Here is an 18,605-nt window from a genome sequence, read left to right on the forward strand (position 1 = left end):
TGAAAGGTATGTAAAAAATATGAAAGACATAAGACTTAGTTTTGAAAACCAAAGTGGTCATTTTCAAAAGTGGTCATTTTCAGACCAGCCAGAGCTGATATTGAGATGAGGATAAAACTGTAAAGCTGTACTCTCACACCTAATTCAAACAGTCATACATGCACAATTACAAACAGACCAGCTGAATTACAGATGATGTTCATTGTCTTATTCGTTGCGCAGCTCAGTCCAGTGTGATCGAGGCCTCAGCTCGCGATATTGTCCCGTGTAAGTGGCGTTTTGATAGACAGCTGAAAGCCTGAATAGGGATCAATATTTTATTAATGATATCACTATTTTGAAGCCATTGATATCATGAGGTAGAAGAACGTGGTAACCTGTGCCGTGTATGTCTCATTTTATGTGATTCAGTGGAAAGAGGGCGTGAAGATTGATGATCTTTGCTACAGGAGACTTGGGAGTAGTTGATGGAGGAGAGGACGAAGAGGGCAGAAAACGAATATATAAACACTAGAAACCTCGCTCTTATTCCTCCTTCTCTTTCAACTATACAAGCCAAGAAACCTACTCACTGAGAATTATATCAATCCATTACTTCAAACATATTATACTACTCACAACCTTCAAAAGAAGACTCTGTCATTCACAATGTCTACTACATACAAGATCTTTTTCACCAACTACTCCGGCTTCGCCAACAACTTTGCTTTCTTCAGCGCCACCCCCATCGTTACCAACAACGGTGGCAGCCCTGTCTACGGCAACATCATCGCAAGCCAGTATGTCCCGGCTGATAATGGCGATACCACCTTCGAAATCGACGTAACTCAAACCTACTATGCTTGTAGGAACACACTACGCTCCCCTCCTTTTGACTCTTTGGCCTTGCTAATTTGCGTATCTGTTTAGGGACAAGCATCTCGCCTGTTGATACCAAGAATCTACCGGGCTCGAATGTTGTCACTAAGATCAGCAACTCGAAGCTCGCGACGCTGGGAAAATCTGGCTCGCCAGGAAGTAAGTGCGATGCCTTCCCCCTGAATGAATCAGCTGGCTAACCTTGGTTTCCTTTCAGGCACCTTCAAGCTGGTGAACAGTGGCGGCAACCCTACCTTCGATGGCAATGCGACCACGTACCAAGCTCCCGACGGAACATACCAGATTGCTTCTGACCCCGGTGCTTTCCTACCGGACCAGAATTTTATTTGCGGTCTAGGTTCTGTCGATAGCAATGGTCAAAGAATCCCCGTTGCGACGGTAAGACAGCACATATTGCCCCCCATCCTTTCCTGCCCTCATCCTTGGCGTAGAGTGGGATATGCTATGAGAGAAACACAACAGAAAGGCTGACAATCGGCTGTGTCTTTGATACCAGTTCGCTGCGCAACCTAACACGGTCGCAACCATTGCGCCGGTGGTCAAGTTCTACATTGCTCAGTACGGGTCTCAGCAAGGAACTGTGATCAACGTGTCCATCTTGTCTAACAAGGCCGCCGAAATCGACTTCACCGGCAAAGGAGTCCATGCGGCTTTTGTCAAGCAACTGTCCGGAGGCGGCTGGGAGGTCAAGTACGGCACTGCCGCGGCAATGCTCGAGGCATCTCAAGCCTTCACCGCTAAGCAAAAGAGGTCGCTGCTGAATGCTCGACAGCAAGACATTGCCAAACTCATGTACGTTTTACACATATGCCTTCGTCTCTATCCCAAATCAAGACCCCTCTCTCCTAGTACCGCCACGTCCTGGTGAAGAATGAAAAAAAAGAGTCCTGTTGTGGAAATCACCTTCTTGCAAGCAACGATATGCTAACATAATGAAACATAGGGGACTTCTGCAGGCGAACCTGGAGTCCAATGACGTTGACGATCGTTACTTATGCTCGTTCAAGTGGGCTAACGGAACGACAACTGAAGAGAAGGGCGCTGCAGTCACCGGTTTGGTAGCCGCAATGACCGGGCACGGATACCATGTTCTCACCGAGCCATCGAGCCCCAACTATGATCCTGCCAACTTTGGCATCTCGGCGGTCGGACCCCCGAATGCGATTGCTAATAACTGGACGCAGGCTGTCAATGCACTGGGTGCTATCGCTTCTGACCCCAAGACCATCAATGCCAACCTTGTCGACCAGTAAACAGACGGTGACGGCAGGGATCATGCAAGCAATGCTGCATAAACTGGCATATCCCATGCTAGGATGTTGTCTCTTATGGATATATGTTTTCAAGTCCTCTCGTTTTCGCAACTAATTGTATTTACCTCAGTCTTTCGTTTATCTACTAGTAAATCTATATGCTTCTTCTATCGGCTATTCCCCCGTGATTCGATACCCTGCTCTGTTAAAGAGAAGACTGCGCCATAGATATACGCCCCTAATATGTAATTCTTTTGTCATCAACTCTACATGCGAAGTATGTCCTTGTCACGATCTGGAAGGCCAGGAAAGCTATAGTAGCTTTCGACTTCGGCCCAGAATACACGACTGGAAAGGTTGTTCGCTTCTCTTTACTCATTTAGAATAAGGTACTTGAATAGCTGGTTGTCATCATAACAATCAGATTAGATTCAGTTACCTCATCTACAAGCTAGTGAGAAGGGAAAAAAAAAAACAGACCTAACCTTCTGCGAACATCAATTATACCGCCAGTTTATGCCCCCCAAAAAGCGTTTTTAAATAATATTCGCTTATTCTATCTACCGCCTGATCGCTCCAACGACTCCATATTCTCTTAGTATTAAGAAATCTTGCTGACATACAGTACTACAGTCTCGTCTTGATTGGCCAATCAGCTTATGCATATACACACCAGGACACATAGCACAAAAGAGAGAAGCTAAGATGGAATAATAATAGGCAGCTACTTCTTGAAAACTATATGTAACGGCCAGCACCTTTAACAGCCATGAATCAACCTGAAGTTATCGACGCCAATGAGCTGGAAGCGGCGCTTCAGGAAAGGGAACAATGGCAAGGAGTTTGGCCTGCAGTTCGTGTCATGGACTTTCATGATGGGAAAATAAGTAAATACATAGCACTTCAACACTTGGTGTACAGTTGAAGTTGACTTATTCAGCAATTGATCGTGCCTTTGAACTTGCTGCCGAGCTAGAGATTTTTTTGGTATTATGGCTCCCCATTCTTAGAAGCCTCTCACTAACTAGAGCTGTAGAAAGAGAAACTACAAGCACAGCTACGATTGATGTTAGTTTTCCCTTCACAGTCGTACAACCATAACTAATACACGAATTCACAGTCTATTAGAGACTCGTCAAGTCACTCCTAGTACAAAAAGCCCTAGGCAGGGCGAGATTATTTCCGCTGCTATCAATCCAGAAATGCTAAGATGTCTCCGAAAGCACGCAGGGCTATTCAACACTTTCATTGAGGCGACTTGCGGCATCGGGCACTGGTACTCTGCGAAGCACATGTGCTATAGTAATGATTACAAAGAACAGCAATACCAAAAGGATTTCGGTACTGCAATGCTCGTGTTAAACACAGTCCGTTGTAATAGCTAATACGACTTAGACATTTTCTACGAATACATTCCCCAAGAGAAGAAGCACTCGTGCACTCAAATCTCAATAGCCAAAAGCTCAGCCACGTATTTCTTCCTTGACCTTCCCGGATCGGTGCTTGCGCGGTTTCTTGGAGATGTAGCCGAGGATGCTAAACTCACGACGCGCTTCTTTTACATCGATACCTTAATTGCGGATGAGGCAATGAGGACATGGCAGAAAGATATTGCCTTGAAGCGCACAGAGTTAAAAGCTCTAGTAAGATTCTATGTGAGATAATGCTTTCTATAGACCGCCTGCTCATAGACTCCAGGACAAAACAGTCGATCATGCAGAGGTTAACAACCAATCCATCCATGAGCTGCATGCCCTGGCTCGGGACTGGCATATACTGGCACGGAATCTGTCCGACTATTCTGCGCTTCTGAAGTTCTTTAAGAGTTGCACGTCACGATATTATGCGATCACAACTACCTGCGCGAATCTATCGCCGCGAGACATTATGCCGTTGAACGGTACTCTCGAATATCTGGATTCGAGTTGCCAGTCATTGACCTACTTAATCTCCGACTACAGCGGTCGAACCAAAACTCGGATTGACTTGGTAAGAAATGATTGAACAATAAATTTGACTCTACTTACTGACAGAAAATTAGTTGTACCATCTTGCCAACCAAGCAGAGAGCCAATCGACCCGGGAGCTCGCCGAACTAGCACGGCAAGACAGCGCTGCGATGCTCACCATTGCAGCTGTCACTCTATTATTTCTGCCCGGCACGTTCATTGCGGTAAAAATATCATCATCTTTGACAGTATTTTCAGCACGAAGGCTAATTGTCTACATCTAGGCGATATTGAGCACCCCCATTTTCAATTTTGCGGATGGAGAGATGCAAGTTTATAGAAAGTGGTGGATATTCCCCGTCACCGTGGCGCCGTTTACAATTCTCGTGTTTGTTGTCTGGTTCGCCTGGCTTGGCCATAAGCGTAGGCAATGGGACAAAAAATAAACTATCCCATACTTCAATACTTCCTGGCCGACTAAATGAGAGAATCAATGTACGCTGCTGGTGAAAGCAGATGAAGCTTGTCAGCAACTGGTTAATATCTTGGATCGTAATGGTCAAGTAACAGCTGCAATTGCTACATCTATACTTCTCGTTCCATGTAGTCATCTCATACAATCTCTTGCTGTCAAGCAGCAAAAAAAGAGAGGCAAAAAACATACAACAGCCGGTGTTCGCTGATGGTCTCCCACTCAACTACTAATCTGCCGGTTAGTGGCTTGTCTCTGGGGGAGCAGACGAGACCCCGAATTTTCCACTACCTATGGTCGTATGTGGAGGTTGACGGACTCTATTCAACTTATATACTATCATGCGTCTTACAAGACCGTCTAAGCACCAAGAAAGCTGTGGTTAGGAATGAAGTCTGTTTCCGTTTCAATTTAGCTATGCCGATATAAGGACAGATGATACTATGAGGAGAAACATCATCCAGGTCCCATTACGTCTATTAATAGACACCATAATCGCCGGCCACGAAGTGATTCGTCATTCAGACAGATCTTCAGCCAGAGCTTCATCCAAAGCAGACTGTGTAATTGGTGCATCTATATTTGTGAGCATGTCAGCAAGGAAACAGGGTCTAAAATCTCCTTACGCTTGCTCATGTACTCCTTGGCCAGCCTTTGCATCCTGCGAGTGTCCCAGTCGTCGACGTTCTTACGCTTAATCAACCGCTCATAACGCTTGCGGCAGGCATTAGGCATCTTGGACTGGAAGTATTAATCTCTAATCTGGTACTAGTTAAGGCCCTGCTTTCGAGCAGCCAGTAGCTGCTCGTCATCCTGCTGGGTCCAGGCTCCAGAGCTGGACCGGTGCTGCGATGACTGGGCCGGAGGTATAGGGAGAGTAGGCGAAGGGGCACCGGTAGAGTACGGGCCGTATTGCGGTTGTTGAGAAGGGTAAGAGAGAGGCGGGGGAATCGATATGGCAGCAGACGAGTAATTAGCATAGGGAATCATCATACCATCCAAGTCTCTAAAGCTACTGCTAGTGTTAGGCGCATCTTCACCATTTTCTTGGGTAGTCTCTGTGTTATGATGAGGAGCAGGCAGCGCATTGTACGGTTGAAACGCAGGCTCCCACTCGTCGTCTTCCTCCGCTTGCTCATTCATGCGCCGCCGCAGGCGTTGCTGTCGTACCTCCATGTCTTCTTCTTCTGCGTCTTCGTTTTCGTCGAGCGTCAGGTAACTCCTTTGGGTCACAGCAGTAGCGGGCCGGCGCCGCTCATTCATGCGATGCTGCAGGCGTTGCTGTCGTGCCTCTAACGCCTGCTGTCGTGCCTCTATGTCTTCTTCCTCTGCATCTTCGTCGGGCGTCTGGTAACTACTGCGGGCACCATAGGCCGGTTCCAGCCCGGGTGCGGCAGAGGGAGTAGTCCGACGAATGCGGGGAGGCTGCACGGGCTGGCGTTTCCTAGCCTCATTTGCCTTTGCAATCTGATCAAATTCCACATGGCCAACTCTCTTGAGACTGGGACTGAAGTCTTCTTCTGCCTCACCCGTTTCTTCTAGGTACTTAACCGAAGAAGACGATTTACCCTTGGACGCAGCAGTTACGTTGCTAACTGCCTTACTTGCTGCCTCAGTAACTGTCCCCTTCCCAGTTGGTCGCTTTCCCAAAATCCGAATATCCAGCACTTCAACATCTTCCATTTCAAGCCTAAAGGTACCTGGCCTAAGGCTTCTGTGGAGACGCGGTTTAATAATATAAGACTCATTCAGTGACAAGCTGCTGCTAGCATGAGACATCCGGCTGAGTGAGACAGGCACATCCGACCTGTTTAAGAAGGCAATGCTATCACGAGCTGGATCATGATAGTAGAGTTCGCACCATAACGGCGACCGTGCCATCTCACCTTCAGTAGACCCAGGTAGCCTAATTGTACATTTAGCGTCTATCAAATCCTGAGTTATAGCCAGGACCATATGTTTAGGGCTATTTGGGGAAGCCCCATCAGCGCGGAGTTCGAGCCGTTTATAATTATTGTCGCCAGAGTTTAAGAACAAATTGGGGTGATCAATAAGAGGCCGTACAAGAATACGGATACCCTTTTTATAATCATGATCGTCGACTTGCAAAATCTCAAGCGGAACAGCCTCAATCTCTGGTTCGGAAAGGGGCTCAGCCTCCTGCTCCTCGAGTCTGGTAGCCACATCATATGTCAGTGCGAATTCCGTGCATATTCATAATCTGAAGACCTACATTTGACTATGCAAAGTAGCCAGGCGTATTTGATAGTCCGTAAGTTTCTTGCAAAACGTCACGGTATACGCGGGAGTGTTCATCTTGTGAGTATCTAAAAGGGGTTCCTGCTCGAGCAAAGTGAACTTTAGATCCTGATATAGATTGAAAAGCGAGCTATAATGGAGATCTAGATAATTAGGACAATTTAGTACCATAAATGATTAATCTAGACAAAGAGTTAAACAACCTACTGTTTATTATATCTATAACTTGACTCTGGTTAAAAGAGCGAATCTCTTGCTGGAGGGACGTTACAGCTTCCCAGTAATTGTCGAACACCCAGGAGTTAAACGGCTGCGTCTGTAACTCCCTCATGCGTTTGATGAGCAGAGTGTCCATTTCTTCGAGAATCATGTCAGGCTTTTCTGTATCTTCGTTCGACGGTTGAGAGGTTATAGGGGCAGGACTGGCAGCCGGAGTGGGACGGACGAGATTCAATATAGGCCGATCGCGCTCGGAAGAAGGATCCCTGGATCTGGGCCCTGACGCATCAGTAGGCTCTCGAGTAATCCTCATACTTTGGACATCATCCGGATATATCTCGTTGTCGATTCTAACATCTGCATTAGGGTTGTCATGGTACTCCTCCTGGTCCTCTTCATCAAGCGGTGTCTCGATAATAACCACTTCATCGGCTGATTGCCGCTGCCATTTGTCCACCACCGATTCGTTAAGAGAGTTTTTGCGAGACGAGATCTCATTGGAAGCAGTCCTTTGCGCTATCATGGACTCGCGATAAGATTTATCTGCGGCTTCCAAAACGACGTCCATGTCAGAAGGTAAACCTCCCCGCCCGGTGATGATCTCACCCTGTGAGGCATAGCGAGCAAAGTATTCCCTTACCCGATGCGCATATGCCGCCTCTTGTTCATTATCTCGGTGCGGTATTTGAACTCGGAAAGAAAGATCGTTCATATCATTGTGAAGAAGGAGACAAACAATATCTCCAGAGCTTAACCCCGATGAAATGGGTCGTTTATTAGAGGATTTTGTGTGAGAAGTCAGAAGGTTTTTGTTGATGAGAGTGCCATTAGTAGACATATCTTCAATCATAACCATGCCGTACTCATTGACGTATATCCGGAAATGCATGTTGCTGATTCTCCGCAGCGGATCATTAACGAAGGCAATATCACACCTGTTAGGATGTCTTCCAAAGGCAAAACCAGCTGCAGGGATTTTAGTTTGGCTTGACAGCCGTAGTAAAATGGCGTAGTCACCATAGCTTGTGGTGTCAGGCTCGAAGAGGCTCGGGTGGTTCTCCAGATCTTTTTTAGCTATAAAACTGTGAGCCTCGTCTTACCAAAACCGTCGGCCTCGTTCTTACCGATGATGTATGGTGATCCGCTCATGGCCAGCTGCTGGGCCTCCTTGCCAGCAATCTCCGAGTGCGGATACAACACGCAGATAATATCCGTGATGTCCACCAAGTCGCTTCGCCAAGACTGGTAGGCTCCAGACTCAATGACCATGTTTAAAAACTCATCATCCTTGGCTTCGAGGTCATCGTATTGCCTTGGGACGAAATTGAGATCAAAATCTGTGTCAGGAACTGGGACACTTTCGTCCGCGATGTTATTATCCACGTCGTCATCTAGCTCCATGGCGCCCTCCGCCTGGTTCGCGTCGTTCCCATCTGCTCCATCTTTCATTATGACGTCTACCTCGGAGGCGATGTGAGATAGTTTTCCTAGATCAGTACCGCCAATTGAGGCGCTGTTTCCTTCATCGATATTGACGGAATCACTCTTGGTGCCATCATCCAGGTCCTCATCATCATGTTCCAAGGCTGCGGCGAAGCGTAGGGTTAAAAGCATCAGTACTTGTAAATGTACCGCAACATGCCTAGCTACAGCCTTGGAACGGTCTTTGTCGCGCTGTCTTCTATCCTGATGAGAACTCATGTCGTCCGAGTCGGTAGAGTTGTCAGAGAGGTCCAAATCTGGGTTGTGAGGATTAGGACTTGTCATTTCCAAAGTCTTCCTAGCACTTTTGCTAGCTTCTTGCTTCGGCTGCCCTTTTCGTCGTTTAGGGAACACTGACGAGCCGATGTTCCCTTTGTCTTGCACTTCAAAACAGCAAAGAAGGCAGTCGTCTGAAGCTCTCGGCTCTTCTGTTTTGCTCTGTCGTGAAATGGCCCGGAGTTGCTCGTTTGTGAAAACGTCACTATGAGATTCTTCCAGGTGAGAATACAAGGCTTGCGGGCTGCTGTAAACGTCTTGATTGAATTCACAGACGGTACACACCCAGCTAGATGTCAGGTAAATTTGCTGATGCCATCGCGAGTCGTGCAGTTCCATGTGTGTAAACCACTCGTCAAAAGTAGAGTAAGCTGGGTGTGCTTCAGGGCATCCCTCCGAGAGACATATGTAAGGTTTGAGATCTCGATCTATGTGTTGGCTGAGAGTAACTTAGCATCTTTCATCTCTAATATTTGAGAATGGCTACATACCGCCATTCGCTTTCAGATAGCGTTTTTTTACTAAGTAGTTCAGAACACCAGTAGCAGGTGAAGATGCTGCTGCCCTTTTCCGTTGCGGGTAGTCGCGGATAGTTGCCTTGGTTTACCTGAATCGACGACGTTTTGTGAAACCTTGTCGATGCCTCGTCTGGTGGTCTGAGGCGATTTCTGATCTGATACATATTGACGCTAGACAAATCAGATAAAGATGGTGCAGAAGGCGGTCGTAAAATGTTAGCTAAAACTGGATTCTTGGGCATCACCGCCAGCTGGATGATGGGGTTGCTTGGCTGTGTCTCTGAATTGGGTACTTCATGAATGGGTGCCAGCCCTATGCGTCGTTCTCGGCGAGTCTCGAGTTTTTTATGACGAGAACCAAAGAATAGCATCCTCGCATATCTGTCTGTCATTGATTTGCTGAGATAGTCTTTGAGAGACTGATGGGCACCCGGATATAAAGCTTGCACGGCGTTGGCACATAGAAACGCAAATAAGCTTAGATCGAGGCCCGCAGCGAATTTCTTAGCTCTAGCATCGAACTTGCCACGACCGGACTGGCGAATGGTAACCCCTAGACGATTCAGTCGAGTGAGGGTATCGTCTATCGATTTCAGAGCTGCCGCTGGAACTGTTTCTCCTTCCCCTTGGCTAGACGTATCGGCCACACATTGCTGCAGGCTGCGACGGAGGACATCCAACAACCGAGCAACGAGATCTTGAAGATCCGGATGATTTCGGAGCCTCGTGTCTAGGCATTGACTCTTTCGAGCAAAAACGCCGAGATGTGCTGCCCATACTGCGAAGCGTTGTTGAAACTCGGCGCATAGTTCGACAGTTGCGACTTCGGACTGCGAGTTCTGAAAGGCTTCTTGCAGCTGGTAGAAGAGACCTTCACACTCATAGGCTAAATTGTAGAGGAGGTCTTCGCCCTCGGAAGTAGCTGGCATGCTGCTGCAAATTTCATGTTCTGCATCGGTTGCTAGATGTAGATAGACGAGTTGAGGTTAAAGTCGTTATTTACCTAGCAGAGAACAACACCCATGCATGCTAAAGCGGGGAAGGAACAGCTGTGTGATGCGGCCCCCAATTTGAGCGTTTTGAGGCGAGGCGATCTTCAAAAGTACATGTACCTGTAATCCCGGTCACGGGTCAATCAGTACGAAGGATTCGACACCACTACATGTACCAACCACGAACTGCCATCCCCACTGTCCTATCGCTGAGCCTCATCTCCTCCGCATGTCACTCAAGCCATCGACCCGAGTCTTCAACACTCCATCTCTGAGATGCCATATCTCATTGAGTTGAGCGAATGGCGCTTGCTCCGTGGCATAGGGTCTCTCCTAGATCACCGGAAAGCGCCATATGTTCACATGCGGTCAAGGCCGTTCAACGATTTGAGAGATCCCAACGCCGACTTATTCGAGGTTGAGCTTCGGCGCGCATTCATAGTCCAGGAACTTCCTCGGAACCTGACTTTGAGAGAGTTTGAAGAGTGCCAAGCAAAGCTGGAGAGCCTCTGCTTGTTGCTGGATAGACTTGTATTGGACAGTCTTGTGTCGAATAGCCTTGCGTGGGGTCAAAGCCATGGTCATGAAATGGTCTTTCCGCGTTTACGGGCGTTGACCACATTTCTAGAGTCGACATCTGAAACAGTTGATCTGGCGATTGGTGCTAACAGAACCCTCTTCCAACTTCCCAACGGTGCCGAACTTGGCAGGTGTCTGCAGGTTGTCACAGAATGCAACGATACCCTCGGCAGATTGACTGCATCAGCACCTCAGGAGCCAACCATTCAGCCTCTCCAGAAGCAGCAAAAGAAGCGGATGTGGAAGAAGGCTAGAATACGAAACCGATCCACGTTCGTTCTTGGAACTCTGTTCGAACACTTTAGATGCGGATCGTCACATGAGGTGTTACTAAAGCTTATCGAGGACCCCGACGAGGAATCGGTTTTGCCGAGTTTGCAACTTATGCTCTCGCCATGTCCAGAGCTGGATCTGTGGCAGGAAGTGCAGTGCGAGTCTGTTAATATGTATGTGCATACACCCAATCCTACATTTTTCCTATATACTTGCACTTGCTTCTTTTCCTACGTGTCAACTCACCAAGCATTCAGAGGTGAAACTTCAATCTCTCGTATTCCCGACATCTGTACAGACATCCGACAGCATACCGGTCAAGGGAAGGCATTAATGCTTCTTATTGAAAAGTATGGGATATTCGGCGCCTGGGCAAATCCTACTTCTTCCGGGCCGGATCCCTCATCCAAGGAGTCTCTTGACCAGCTCATCGAGAAGGGAGCGTTTAAGCCTCTTGATCTCCACGCATTGATTCATGGGGCGTCACAGCAAAAGTTCAGCACAAAGGATAAACGAGCACTGGCTGTCAAGCTTGGGTTTTGCCTCATGGACTTCTTCGACGCCGACATCACCTCGAAAAGGATCTATTTCTTGAATGCCGCAAAGCCAGGTCCCAAAGAAGGGCTCCCCTATTTGGCATTTGGCTCGAAGCTTCCGGCAACAGCCGATCCGTATAGCTTTCGAATGGGCCACCCTGCATTGCTTTCCTTTGCAAAGCTGTTGTTGGAGATTGACTTTGGCCAATGTATCGATTTGGAGATTAGTCCCTACAATAGCCAGAATCAAGTCACCTGGGCTAAGCTCGTGAGCTACGTGGATCGCCTCGAAGAGGATAGAAGCGACTCATATCTCGAAGCCATCAGGGCTTGTCTCCACGTACATCGCAAGATAGCTGAGAAATTGAGATCTCGTGACCTCGACAGCAAGGGTGCGGACTCGAGAATACGGAAAACTCTCTACAAGGAAGTTGTGCACAAACTTGAGCTGGGCCTTGCAGAGTCCATTCCCAGGCCAGCCCACAAACGACAGAGGTCAGAGTCGCCGCCCGCGTCCGATCACCGCAACAGGATTGAAACAGACCGTTCCTGGAAAATGGCCCCGCGATCTTTGGAATCTCAACCTTTTACAGCAGGATTCAAGAGACGACGTACCCCAGAACAACACAGCTGGTCATCTCGGGCCGTCTCTGAGTCGGCTCCAAGTGAACATAGCAGCTTATCTGATCTCAGTATCACGCATTCCGAAACCTCTTTTTGTAGCTCTCGACCCAACTCTCGCGAAGGCTTCCAGATCGCCCTGATCTGCGCACTACGGGTCGAGTTCGATGCTGTTGAGGCTCTCTTCGATGACTATTACGAACAGGACTTTTCATACTCCAAAGCACCAGGCGACCCTAACGCGTATACTACCGGAAGAATGTGCGGCCACCATGTTGTCTTGGCCTTTATGCCGGGTATGGGCAAGGTGAACTCGGCGAGCGTTGCAGCCGGGTTTCGTGCCAGTTTTCCTGGAATTAGGCTTGGCTTAGTTGTGGGCATCTGCGGAGGCGTGCCAGTCGGAACAGATGACGAAAAAGAGGTCCTCCTCGGTGACGTGATCATCAGCACAGCATTGGTCCAGTTTGACTTTGGGCGGCAATATGCGAATAAGGCTGTAAGGAGGGATACCCTACAGGACAATCTAGGCCGGCCAAATGCAGAGATTCGCGCGTTTCTCACAAAGCTTTCGGGATCAAGGGGCCGCAAAACGCTGAGGGATAAGACTTCTGTCCACCTGGAGGAGCTCTGCGGTAAAGATGGCTTCAAGCAGTCTTCATATCCGGCAGAAGACGACAAGCTATATCTTTCTACGTATCGTCACAAGCATCAAGATGGTTCTTGTGCCATCTGCACCAACTGCGCCGGTCCAGAAGACGATGTCTGCGAGGCCGCACTGGAGTCAACTTGTGAGGAGCTACATTGTCAGGATAGTGAATTGGTATACCGGGCCCGCGTCAACAAGGCAAGGGGTGTTGGTCACTATAGAGACACATCTACTACAGGGATGCTTGAAGCACGGAAACCTGTGATCCACTTCGGCGTCATTGTATCAGGGGACTCAGTCATGAAGTCCGGACAGCATCGCGACGTGATTGCTTCCCGCGAGAAGGCCATTGCGTTTGAGATGGAAGGAGCCGGTGTCTGGGAAAGCTTCCCGACGGTTGTGATTAAAAGTGTGTGTGACTATGCAGATAGTCATAAGAATAAGAAGTGGCAGAGATATGCTGCCGCAACGGCGGCTGCTTGCATGAAGGCATTTCTGGGGGAATGGAGACCGGCTCGGTAGCACAAGTCATAGGTATTGAATCTGATATTCAATAGCCTATAATTTGCAAGATTCAATTGCCTTACATACGACTAATCTCATGGAAGTACTTGTTTCCTCACAATGTTGTAGCTCTTGTACAGTTTTGTTTATATGATTTATCTCCCGGGTATCCTTACCGCAGGGACCTCATGATGCCCTTTCCCCCTTTGAGTCGGGAAACAGAGATACTGTGCACTCATAGTAATATGAACCAAGGCATGGATCTCGTAAGGAAATGTCTGTCTTAGATTCGTTCTACATGAAGCACGGATGGAGCCACAGTCGGATCGATCGATGGTTGGCCCATGAAGTCATCGACATTCACACATGGAGATTTCACCCACAGATCGCAGGGGGTTCAGCGCACAAACAGCTCAACTGGGGCCTATCTGCAGACGCGAGTTGCCAGGGAGCAACGAGAAGGGAGAGTGGACCTGCTGTCGAGATTGAAGCTCCGCTAGCCCACGTGGAGAAGAGGCAGAGCTGAATGTTGGGACGACTGCGGGAGCAAAATTACGCAGGGTAGGCTGGTTACAGTGTCTGGGTTGATTTGCCTCCAAGGATTGATAATGTCTACGGTAGTGTACCATGAATGCTATGACTGACCAGAGCTGAAGAATGCCGAGGAAGCGAGATGAATGCTAAAGAAGAGGTTTGAGAGGGTTTGCTTAGGCTTTGAGTGACGCGTTTGACTCCAGTCGATATCATGACTTTCGATACACACACGCGATGCCAGCAACACATGGTTGAAGACACTGATGTCATGTTGCTACCCAGCAATGACGACTACCGAAACAAAACAAACAACATGGTTTTAAAACCGATGTGCTCATCTTATCGACACCAGCATGTTCGACGGTTCAACTGAACTGAACTGTCTTGAACTGTCTTTCTGTGAGCAATTGCCCTTGCAGACGTGCTTGGCACAGGGCTGCAGAAATCAGGCGGGTTTCGCACCCCCTGCCGGCGCCATCCGCAATAATCCCTGCTCGCCAAATTTGCGACGGTTGGGATATTTTTTCTTTCCTGCGTGCTAGCGAGAGCGAGATTGGACGTTTGTTGATCGTCGGAGAAAGAGAGGGCAAGGCTGTTTCGAGTGAAAGACGATGTTCCTGACTACCGAATCCCTCGCGCAGAGTACATACGAGTACTGGTGTGGTAGTCGTGCATGTTGTTGCGTTTCGAGACAGATGCTACTCGCGCGGTACCTGACATTATGCGAAATAATGGCTGCGGCATCGACAGGGAGCAGCATAAGCCTCATGTACTGCGCTGTACCGTACCGGTCTCGTATGTTCCATAATCTGGATAATACCCGATGGTGGAGCTGGGCCTCCAATACGAAGTTCCATGCGTACGTGTTTTTGGCCGGTGAACGGGAGCCGCAAGAGCCCGCTGAAGATTCGCTTCGATCACTCGCGATGCACTGCAGATTTCCACAATCCACTCGAGTATAAGCGCATGCATCTGTGGCACCTCACCTGAGGTTGATCGGGTTCGGGTTCCTGTGCAGCGTCCAGTCCACATCGACCTCCCTTCAAGCTTGGGCATAAACTCTCACCAAGCTTCGACCCCTTTCGTTTCCACCTCAAACTGCAGCAATGGGCCAATGGAAGCGCTGTGCCTGCGCCTAGTCGACGCTAGACAGCTTCAGGACCTGCCTAATGCCGCCCGAACTAGCGGCGGTCCAGCACTATCGAGCGCTACAGCCGGTGCCTATTCGTGCTAAGGGCGCTACTCCAGATGTTCGTTGGCTTCGTTGGCCCGAGCTGCGACTGCTGGGAATCAATCAAAACAAAGAGGCAGTGAGAAAAAAAAGAGCAGAGCCCGAAAACACCATCACCGCAACTTGTTCCAGCCATCTACTTTTGCTACCCAAGTCCAACTAAGTCTTACCTGCAGCATCCACTTCCGCTCAGCCTGCTTTTTGTTTATTTTGTTTCGTTTCTTTCTTTCAACCTCCCTTTATCCCTCTCTCTTTTTTCTTTGATACAGAGTAACAATCGTCTTCTTCTTCATCTTGGCTCCTTCAATCGTTGGCGCTAGACCAGCATCTTGTCTCGCATCCTCGCTTGCTGCTCCACCTCGAGGCCACCCCCTCCCTACTAATATCCCACGCCCTAGCTTCTCTGGGTCGCTTCGGCTGCCAGTTTCGTGTTTCCCCAAGGAAGCCGTCTGGTTTCTTCGCCTCGCCTAAGCTTGAATCCCTCTTCTTTTCTCTTCTCCTCGTCCGTAGGCCACTCGTTTTCCGTGCATTTTATTCTCGCCAAGCTTGCCCACGGGGTCGCTTCTCCCAGCGTCGACTCGCGTCTGACCTTGGAGCTGCCTGGGCGCGACATTAAAAAAAGAAAAGAGAGGGAAAAAAGACAAGGAAAAACAAGGTCGAGATTCGCCAGGTTCGAGGCGGTCGGAGCACCACGGAGCGACTTGGACCAGCAGCAGATACCGCCAAACCGCTGCTTCGACTCACCGGCCTTCTGTCACCCCTTCCCGGGCATCAAGCTTCGCCATTGGGCCTTACCTTCTTTTATTTTTCAATTTTTTTTTCTCGCAATTGCTAGCTTTCATTCATCCCTTCGACGACAGACTGCGGCTTCCTTTTCCTGGATCGTGGTTGTTGATGGGCTTTATTTTTCTTCGCTTCTTGTATCCTGGTTGTTGCTCTTCTCTCGCCACGACTTTTCCCGACATCGCGTTAATCTAATCTTGCTCGACTTCGCACGACATTCATTCAATCGCTGCCTAGAATCTTAACTGCGTAGCTTTTTCGACTTTTTGGTTACCACGGTCGTTTTTTGTTTTCAGCTTGCGTTTATAGCATCTGGTTCCAGCAGCAACACCTTACGAAACTCGTATTCTCCTCATCTCGATACCGCATTGGCGCCGCGACTCGCTCGAATCGACCTTGCTTCGACTCTCTGCGGTAGTTTTCGGGCTTTTTACATATCGAGACATAATTTCAGCTTTCCGCGCGCTTAGATTTTGGGATTCATTGGGCATTCCTTGGCCACCGCTAGTTTCTCATTCGTCAAAATGGCCTGCGAGACACGCCCGGCAAGGGCTCGTGGCCATAATGGAGGATCACAGCCGAGACACAGACAATGGACGCTCAGGAATGCATCAATAGCCATGCTGTCAGTACTTTCTGGCTCCGCTTCAGCACAAGACTGCATTTCCTTAAAGGGATCGACAGCATGCCCGGCCTTTCAAGCTGCTTCTATATCCACCAACCAGTCATTAATCGATACTTTGTGAGCTGCTTGCCCCTGTCCGGATTCAGGTGATCAAGTTGCTAATGCCCGCGTTACAGCTCATTCTTGCGATATGTCTCTGATAGAGAGACTTTTGACACTCAATTGACTAGTTTTGTCAAAACCACCTATCTCCAAGACAAGTAGGCAACTCTTCCAGGTACAGCTCAGGTGTCCTAATGTACTCACCCGTGATTCCTCTAGATTCCAGTCAACGTTTGGCTGCCACAACATTAATTATACAAACCCCAGCGACATGTACGCACGCTACACCACTACAGTTATTTGCAGTTCCATTGTCCAGATGTCTGCGGCTGGCTGCGGCGTATCAGCATCAAACTCGCAACCCATCTGCGCCGAAACCTGTGCCGAGTACGCCCAGAGCGAAGCTTACATCACCGCCGACACAGCTTTATGCGGGAACCCTAATGGTGACCTGAATAAACTGATCCGAGCCGATTTCACTGTCTGTGCTCTTCCTGAGCAGGCCCTTTCCGGCGGCTGCATCGTGGGCGTGGATAATGAGCCGGATAACTGTGGATTTGGTAACAGCACCATTGGTCTCTGCTCATACTGCGGTGCCGGCGGCATCAACTCCACGGATACCTGCTGTTACAGTGCCGGTGCGGAATCTCGATGCAAAGGGGTTAAGCTGCCTGATATCACCGCCACCTTGACCTTTACCGCGCCCACTTCAACCTCGACACCGACAAGTTCCCCGGAGCCGGTTGCTAGCAGCAGCGGCAGTCACCTCAGCGGGGGTGCCATCGCCGGTATTGTGATTGGTTCCATTGCTGGAGTTGTCATTCTTGCTGCTCTCTTGTTCTTCTGCATTAGGATGATGAGGCGCCGACCAAGCAGCGCGCAGGGTAGCATCTTCAACCAGCCTTCCCCGGCTCGCAAAGGACCTCCCATGAGCCAGGACGGCGCGGCAGCTCCCCGAGGATATGAAATCCTTCCCGGTGGTCGTATCGCGCGCATGTCTGCTTTGGAGGGACACTCGGGCAACTCTCCTTCCCGACACGGTAGCTCTCCTTCTGGCCGTGCGGTGCCGTATGCCCCCAAGGCTGGAGATCGCATGTCCTCATCCGAATTTGGCGACACTCCTGAGCCCGAGACTCCCTATACATCACTCCGTGGCCCACCGATGACATCCAGGAGGCAAGGCTCTCTATCCAGTAACTCTATGCTTGGAAGCGATGTCCCTGGTAGCCCCATTGGATTCTCATCTCCCGGCGGACTTGCAAGTCAGCAATCGGAGCAATTGCCTTTCTTCAAAGACTACTATTCCCAAGACGACATTCACCCTGGCGAAAAGGTTGCCGTCCTGTGGGCTTACCAGCCGAGGGCTCCGGATGAGTTTGCTCTGGAGCGTGGAGATATGCTCAAGGTCGTGGGCATCTGGGATGACGGTTGGGCGACTGGTCTCATGGTTGATCAGCGAGCGGAGGAATGGGAGGCGCGGAGACAGGCGCAGAGAGATAGCGGCGTATCGAGCTCGTCCGCTCCCAGAGATAGCTCGCCCCAGGGCCACGGCGACCTCAAGGCATTCCCCTTGGTGTGTGTCTGCCTGCCGGAGCACTGGAGGAAGACGATTGAGGGAGACGCTTCGACGGATACTGGAGCCAGCGGTCTCCATGGGACGCCTGTTTGATAAAAATTCTCACCGTCGTTTGATGATGAATAGATATCCCCATCATTCGTCTGCTCCTCACCGATTCTCCTGATTTTGGAACGACAGGATATTTATCCCCTTCGACAAATGTTGCATCGTTACATATATCAACCCACCCGATTACCATCCAGATGCACACATTCCTCTTGACGAAGTACATGAGAAGCGCTCTCACAATGTCC

General features: G+C 49.2%; 8 protein-coding genes across 8 annotated transcripts; 5 read left to right on the forward strand and 3 right to left on the reverse strand.

The window, feature by feature from the left end:
* The first annotated feature begins 556 nt into the window (after window positions 1-556).
* On the forward strand, window positions 557-2,305 carry M431DRAFT_515397 (hypothetical protein). Its single transcript, XM_024920272.1, has 5 exons — window positions 557-844; window positions 910-1,017; window positions 1,076-1,257; window positions 1,376-1,671; window positions 1,823-2,305. Exons 1-5 carry the CDS (start codon window positions 649-651, stop codon window positions 2,130-2,132), a joined length of 1,092 nt encoding a protein of 363 aa, XP_024780642.1. The 5' UTR covers window positions 557-648; the 3' UTR covers window positions 2,133-2,305.
* Window positions 2,306-2,901: 596 nt separating this feature from the next.
* On the forward strand, window positions 2,902-4,365 carry M431DRAFT_72294 (hypothetical protein; the record flags this gene model as incomplete). The annotated part of the gene is made up of 7 exons (XM_024922009.1): window positions 2,902-3,019; window positions 3,073-3,119; window positions 3,190-3,200; window positions 3,253-3,503; window positions 3,528-3,775; window positions 3,831-4,121; window positions 4,174-4,365. 7 exons carry the CDS (start codon window positions 2,902-2,904, stop codon window positions 4,363-4,365), a joined length of 1,158 nt encoding a protein of 385 aa, XP_024780643.1.
* Window positions 4,366-4,721: 356 nt separating this feature from the next.
* Window positions 4,722-4,889, forward strand: M431DRAFT_56396 (hypothetical protein; the record flags this gene model as incomplete). Its single annotated transcript, XM_024921489.1, has 1 exon — window positions 4,722-4,889. A coding segment is annotated over one exon (168 nt), but the record flags the coding sequence as incomplete, so codon positions are not given.
* Window positions 4,890-5,070: 181 nt separating this feature from the next.
* M431DRAFT_926 (hypothetical protein) lies at window positions 5,071-5,288 on the reverse strand (the record flags this gene model as incomplete). Its single annotated transcript, XM_024924379.1, has 2 exons — window positions 5,071-5,129; window positions 5,180-5,288. The coding sequence occupies 2 exons, from the start codon at window positions 5,286-5,288 to the stop codon at window positions 5,071-5,073; spliced, it is 168 nt and encodes a 55-aa protein (XP_024780645.1).
* A 124-nt stretch (window positions 5,289-5,412) lies between these two features.
* Window positions 5,413-7,239, reverse strand: M431DRAFT_201187 (hypothetical protein). Its single transcript, XM_024913325.1, has 4 exons — window positions 7,016-7,239; window positions 6,787-6,955; window positions 5,724-6,726; window positions 5,413-5,565 (listed from the first exon to the last, which is right to left on the reverse strand). Exons 2-4 carry the CDS (start codon window positions 6,867-6,869, stop codon window positions 5,560-5,562), a joined length of 1,092 nt encoding a protein of 363 aa, XP_024780646.1. The 5' UTR covers window positions 6,870-6,955; window positions 7,016-7,239; the 3' UTR covers window positions 5,413-5,559.
* An 866-nt stretch (window positions 7,240-8,105) lies between these two features.
* M431DRAFT_71562 (hypothetical protein) lies at window positions 8,106-10,236 on the reverse strand (the record flags this gene model as incomplete). Its single annotated transcript, XM_024921918.1, has 2 exons — window positions 8,106-9,228; window positions 9,281-10,236. 2 exons carry the CDS (start codon window positions 10,234-10,236, stop codon window positions 8,106-8,108), a joined length of 2,079 nt encoding a protein of 692 aa, XP_024780647.1.
* Window positions 10,237-10,575: 339 nt separating this feature from the next.
* On the forward strand, window positions 10,576-13,476 carry M431DRAFT_928 (hypothetical protein; the record flags this gene model as incomplete). Its single annotated transcript, XM_024924403.1, has 2 exons — window positions 10,576-11,324; window positions 11,409-13,476. The coding sequence occupies 2 exons, from the start codon at window positions 10,576-10,578 to the stop codon at window positions 13,474-13,476; spliced, it is 2,817 nt and encodes a 938-aa protein (XP_024780648.1).
* Window positions 13,477-16,530: 3,054 nt separating this feature from the next.
* M431DRAFT_489761 (hypothetical protein) lies at window positions 16,531-18,402 on the forward strand (the record flags this gene model as incomplete). The annotated part of the gene is made up of 3 exons (XM_024916721.1): window positions 16,531-16,748; window positions 16,808-16,891; window positions 16,953-18,402. 3 exons carry the CDS (start codon window positions 16,531-16,533, stop codon window positions 18,400-18,402), a joined length of 1,752 nt encoding a protein of 583 aa, XP_024780649.1.
* Window positions 18,403-18,605: the final 203 nt, after the last annotated feature.

The sequence above is a fragment of the Trichoderma harzianum genome (genome assembly GCF_003025095.1).
Source record: "Trichoderma harzianum CBS 226.95 unplaced genomic scaffold M431scaffold_1, whole genome shotgun sequence".
NCBI classification, from domain to species: domain Eukaryota; kingdom Fungi; phylum Ascomycota; class Sordariomycetes; order Hypocreales; family Hypocreaceae; genus Trichoderma; species Trichoderma harzianum.

What these genes read in the sequence shown, in the direction of transcription:
- M431DRAFT_515397 (XM_024920272.1), top strand. Translation starts at nt 649, where the DNA reads ATGTCTACTACATACAAGATCTTTTTCACCAACTACTCCGGCTTCGCC. An exon ending in AAAATCTGGCTCGCCAGGAA is followed by an intron (nt 1,018 to 1,075) that starts GTAAGTGCGATG and finishes GTTTCCTTTCAG; the next exon opens with GCACCTTCAAGCTGGTGAAC. An exon ending in AAAGAATCCCCGTTGCGACG is followed by an intron (nt 1,258 to 1,375) that starts GTAAGACAGCAC and finishes CTTTGATACCAG; the next exon opens with TTCGCTGCGCAACCTAACAC.
- M431DRAFT_201187 (XM_024913325.1), bottom strand. Translation starts at nt 6,869, where the DNA reads ATGAACACTCCCGCGTATACCGTGACGTTTTGCAAGAAACTTACGGAC. An exon ending in GCTACTTTGCATAGTCAAAT is followed by an intron (nt 6,727 to 6,786) that starts GTAGGTCTTCAG and finishes TGTGGCTACCAG; the next exon opens with ACTCGAGGAGCAGGAGGCTG.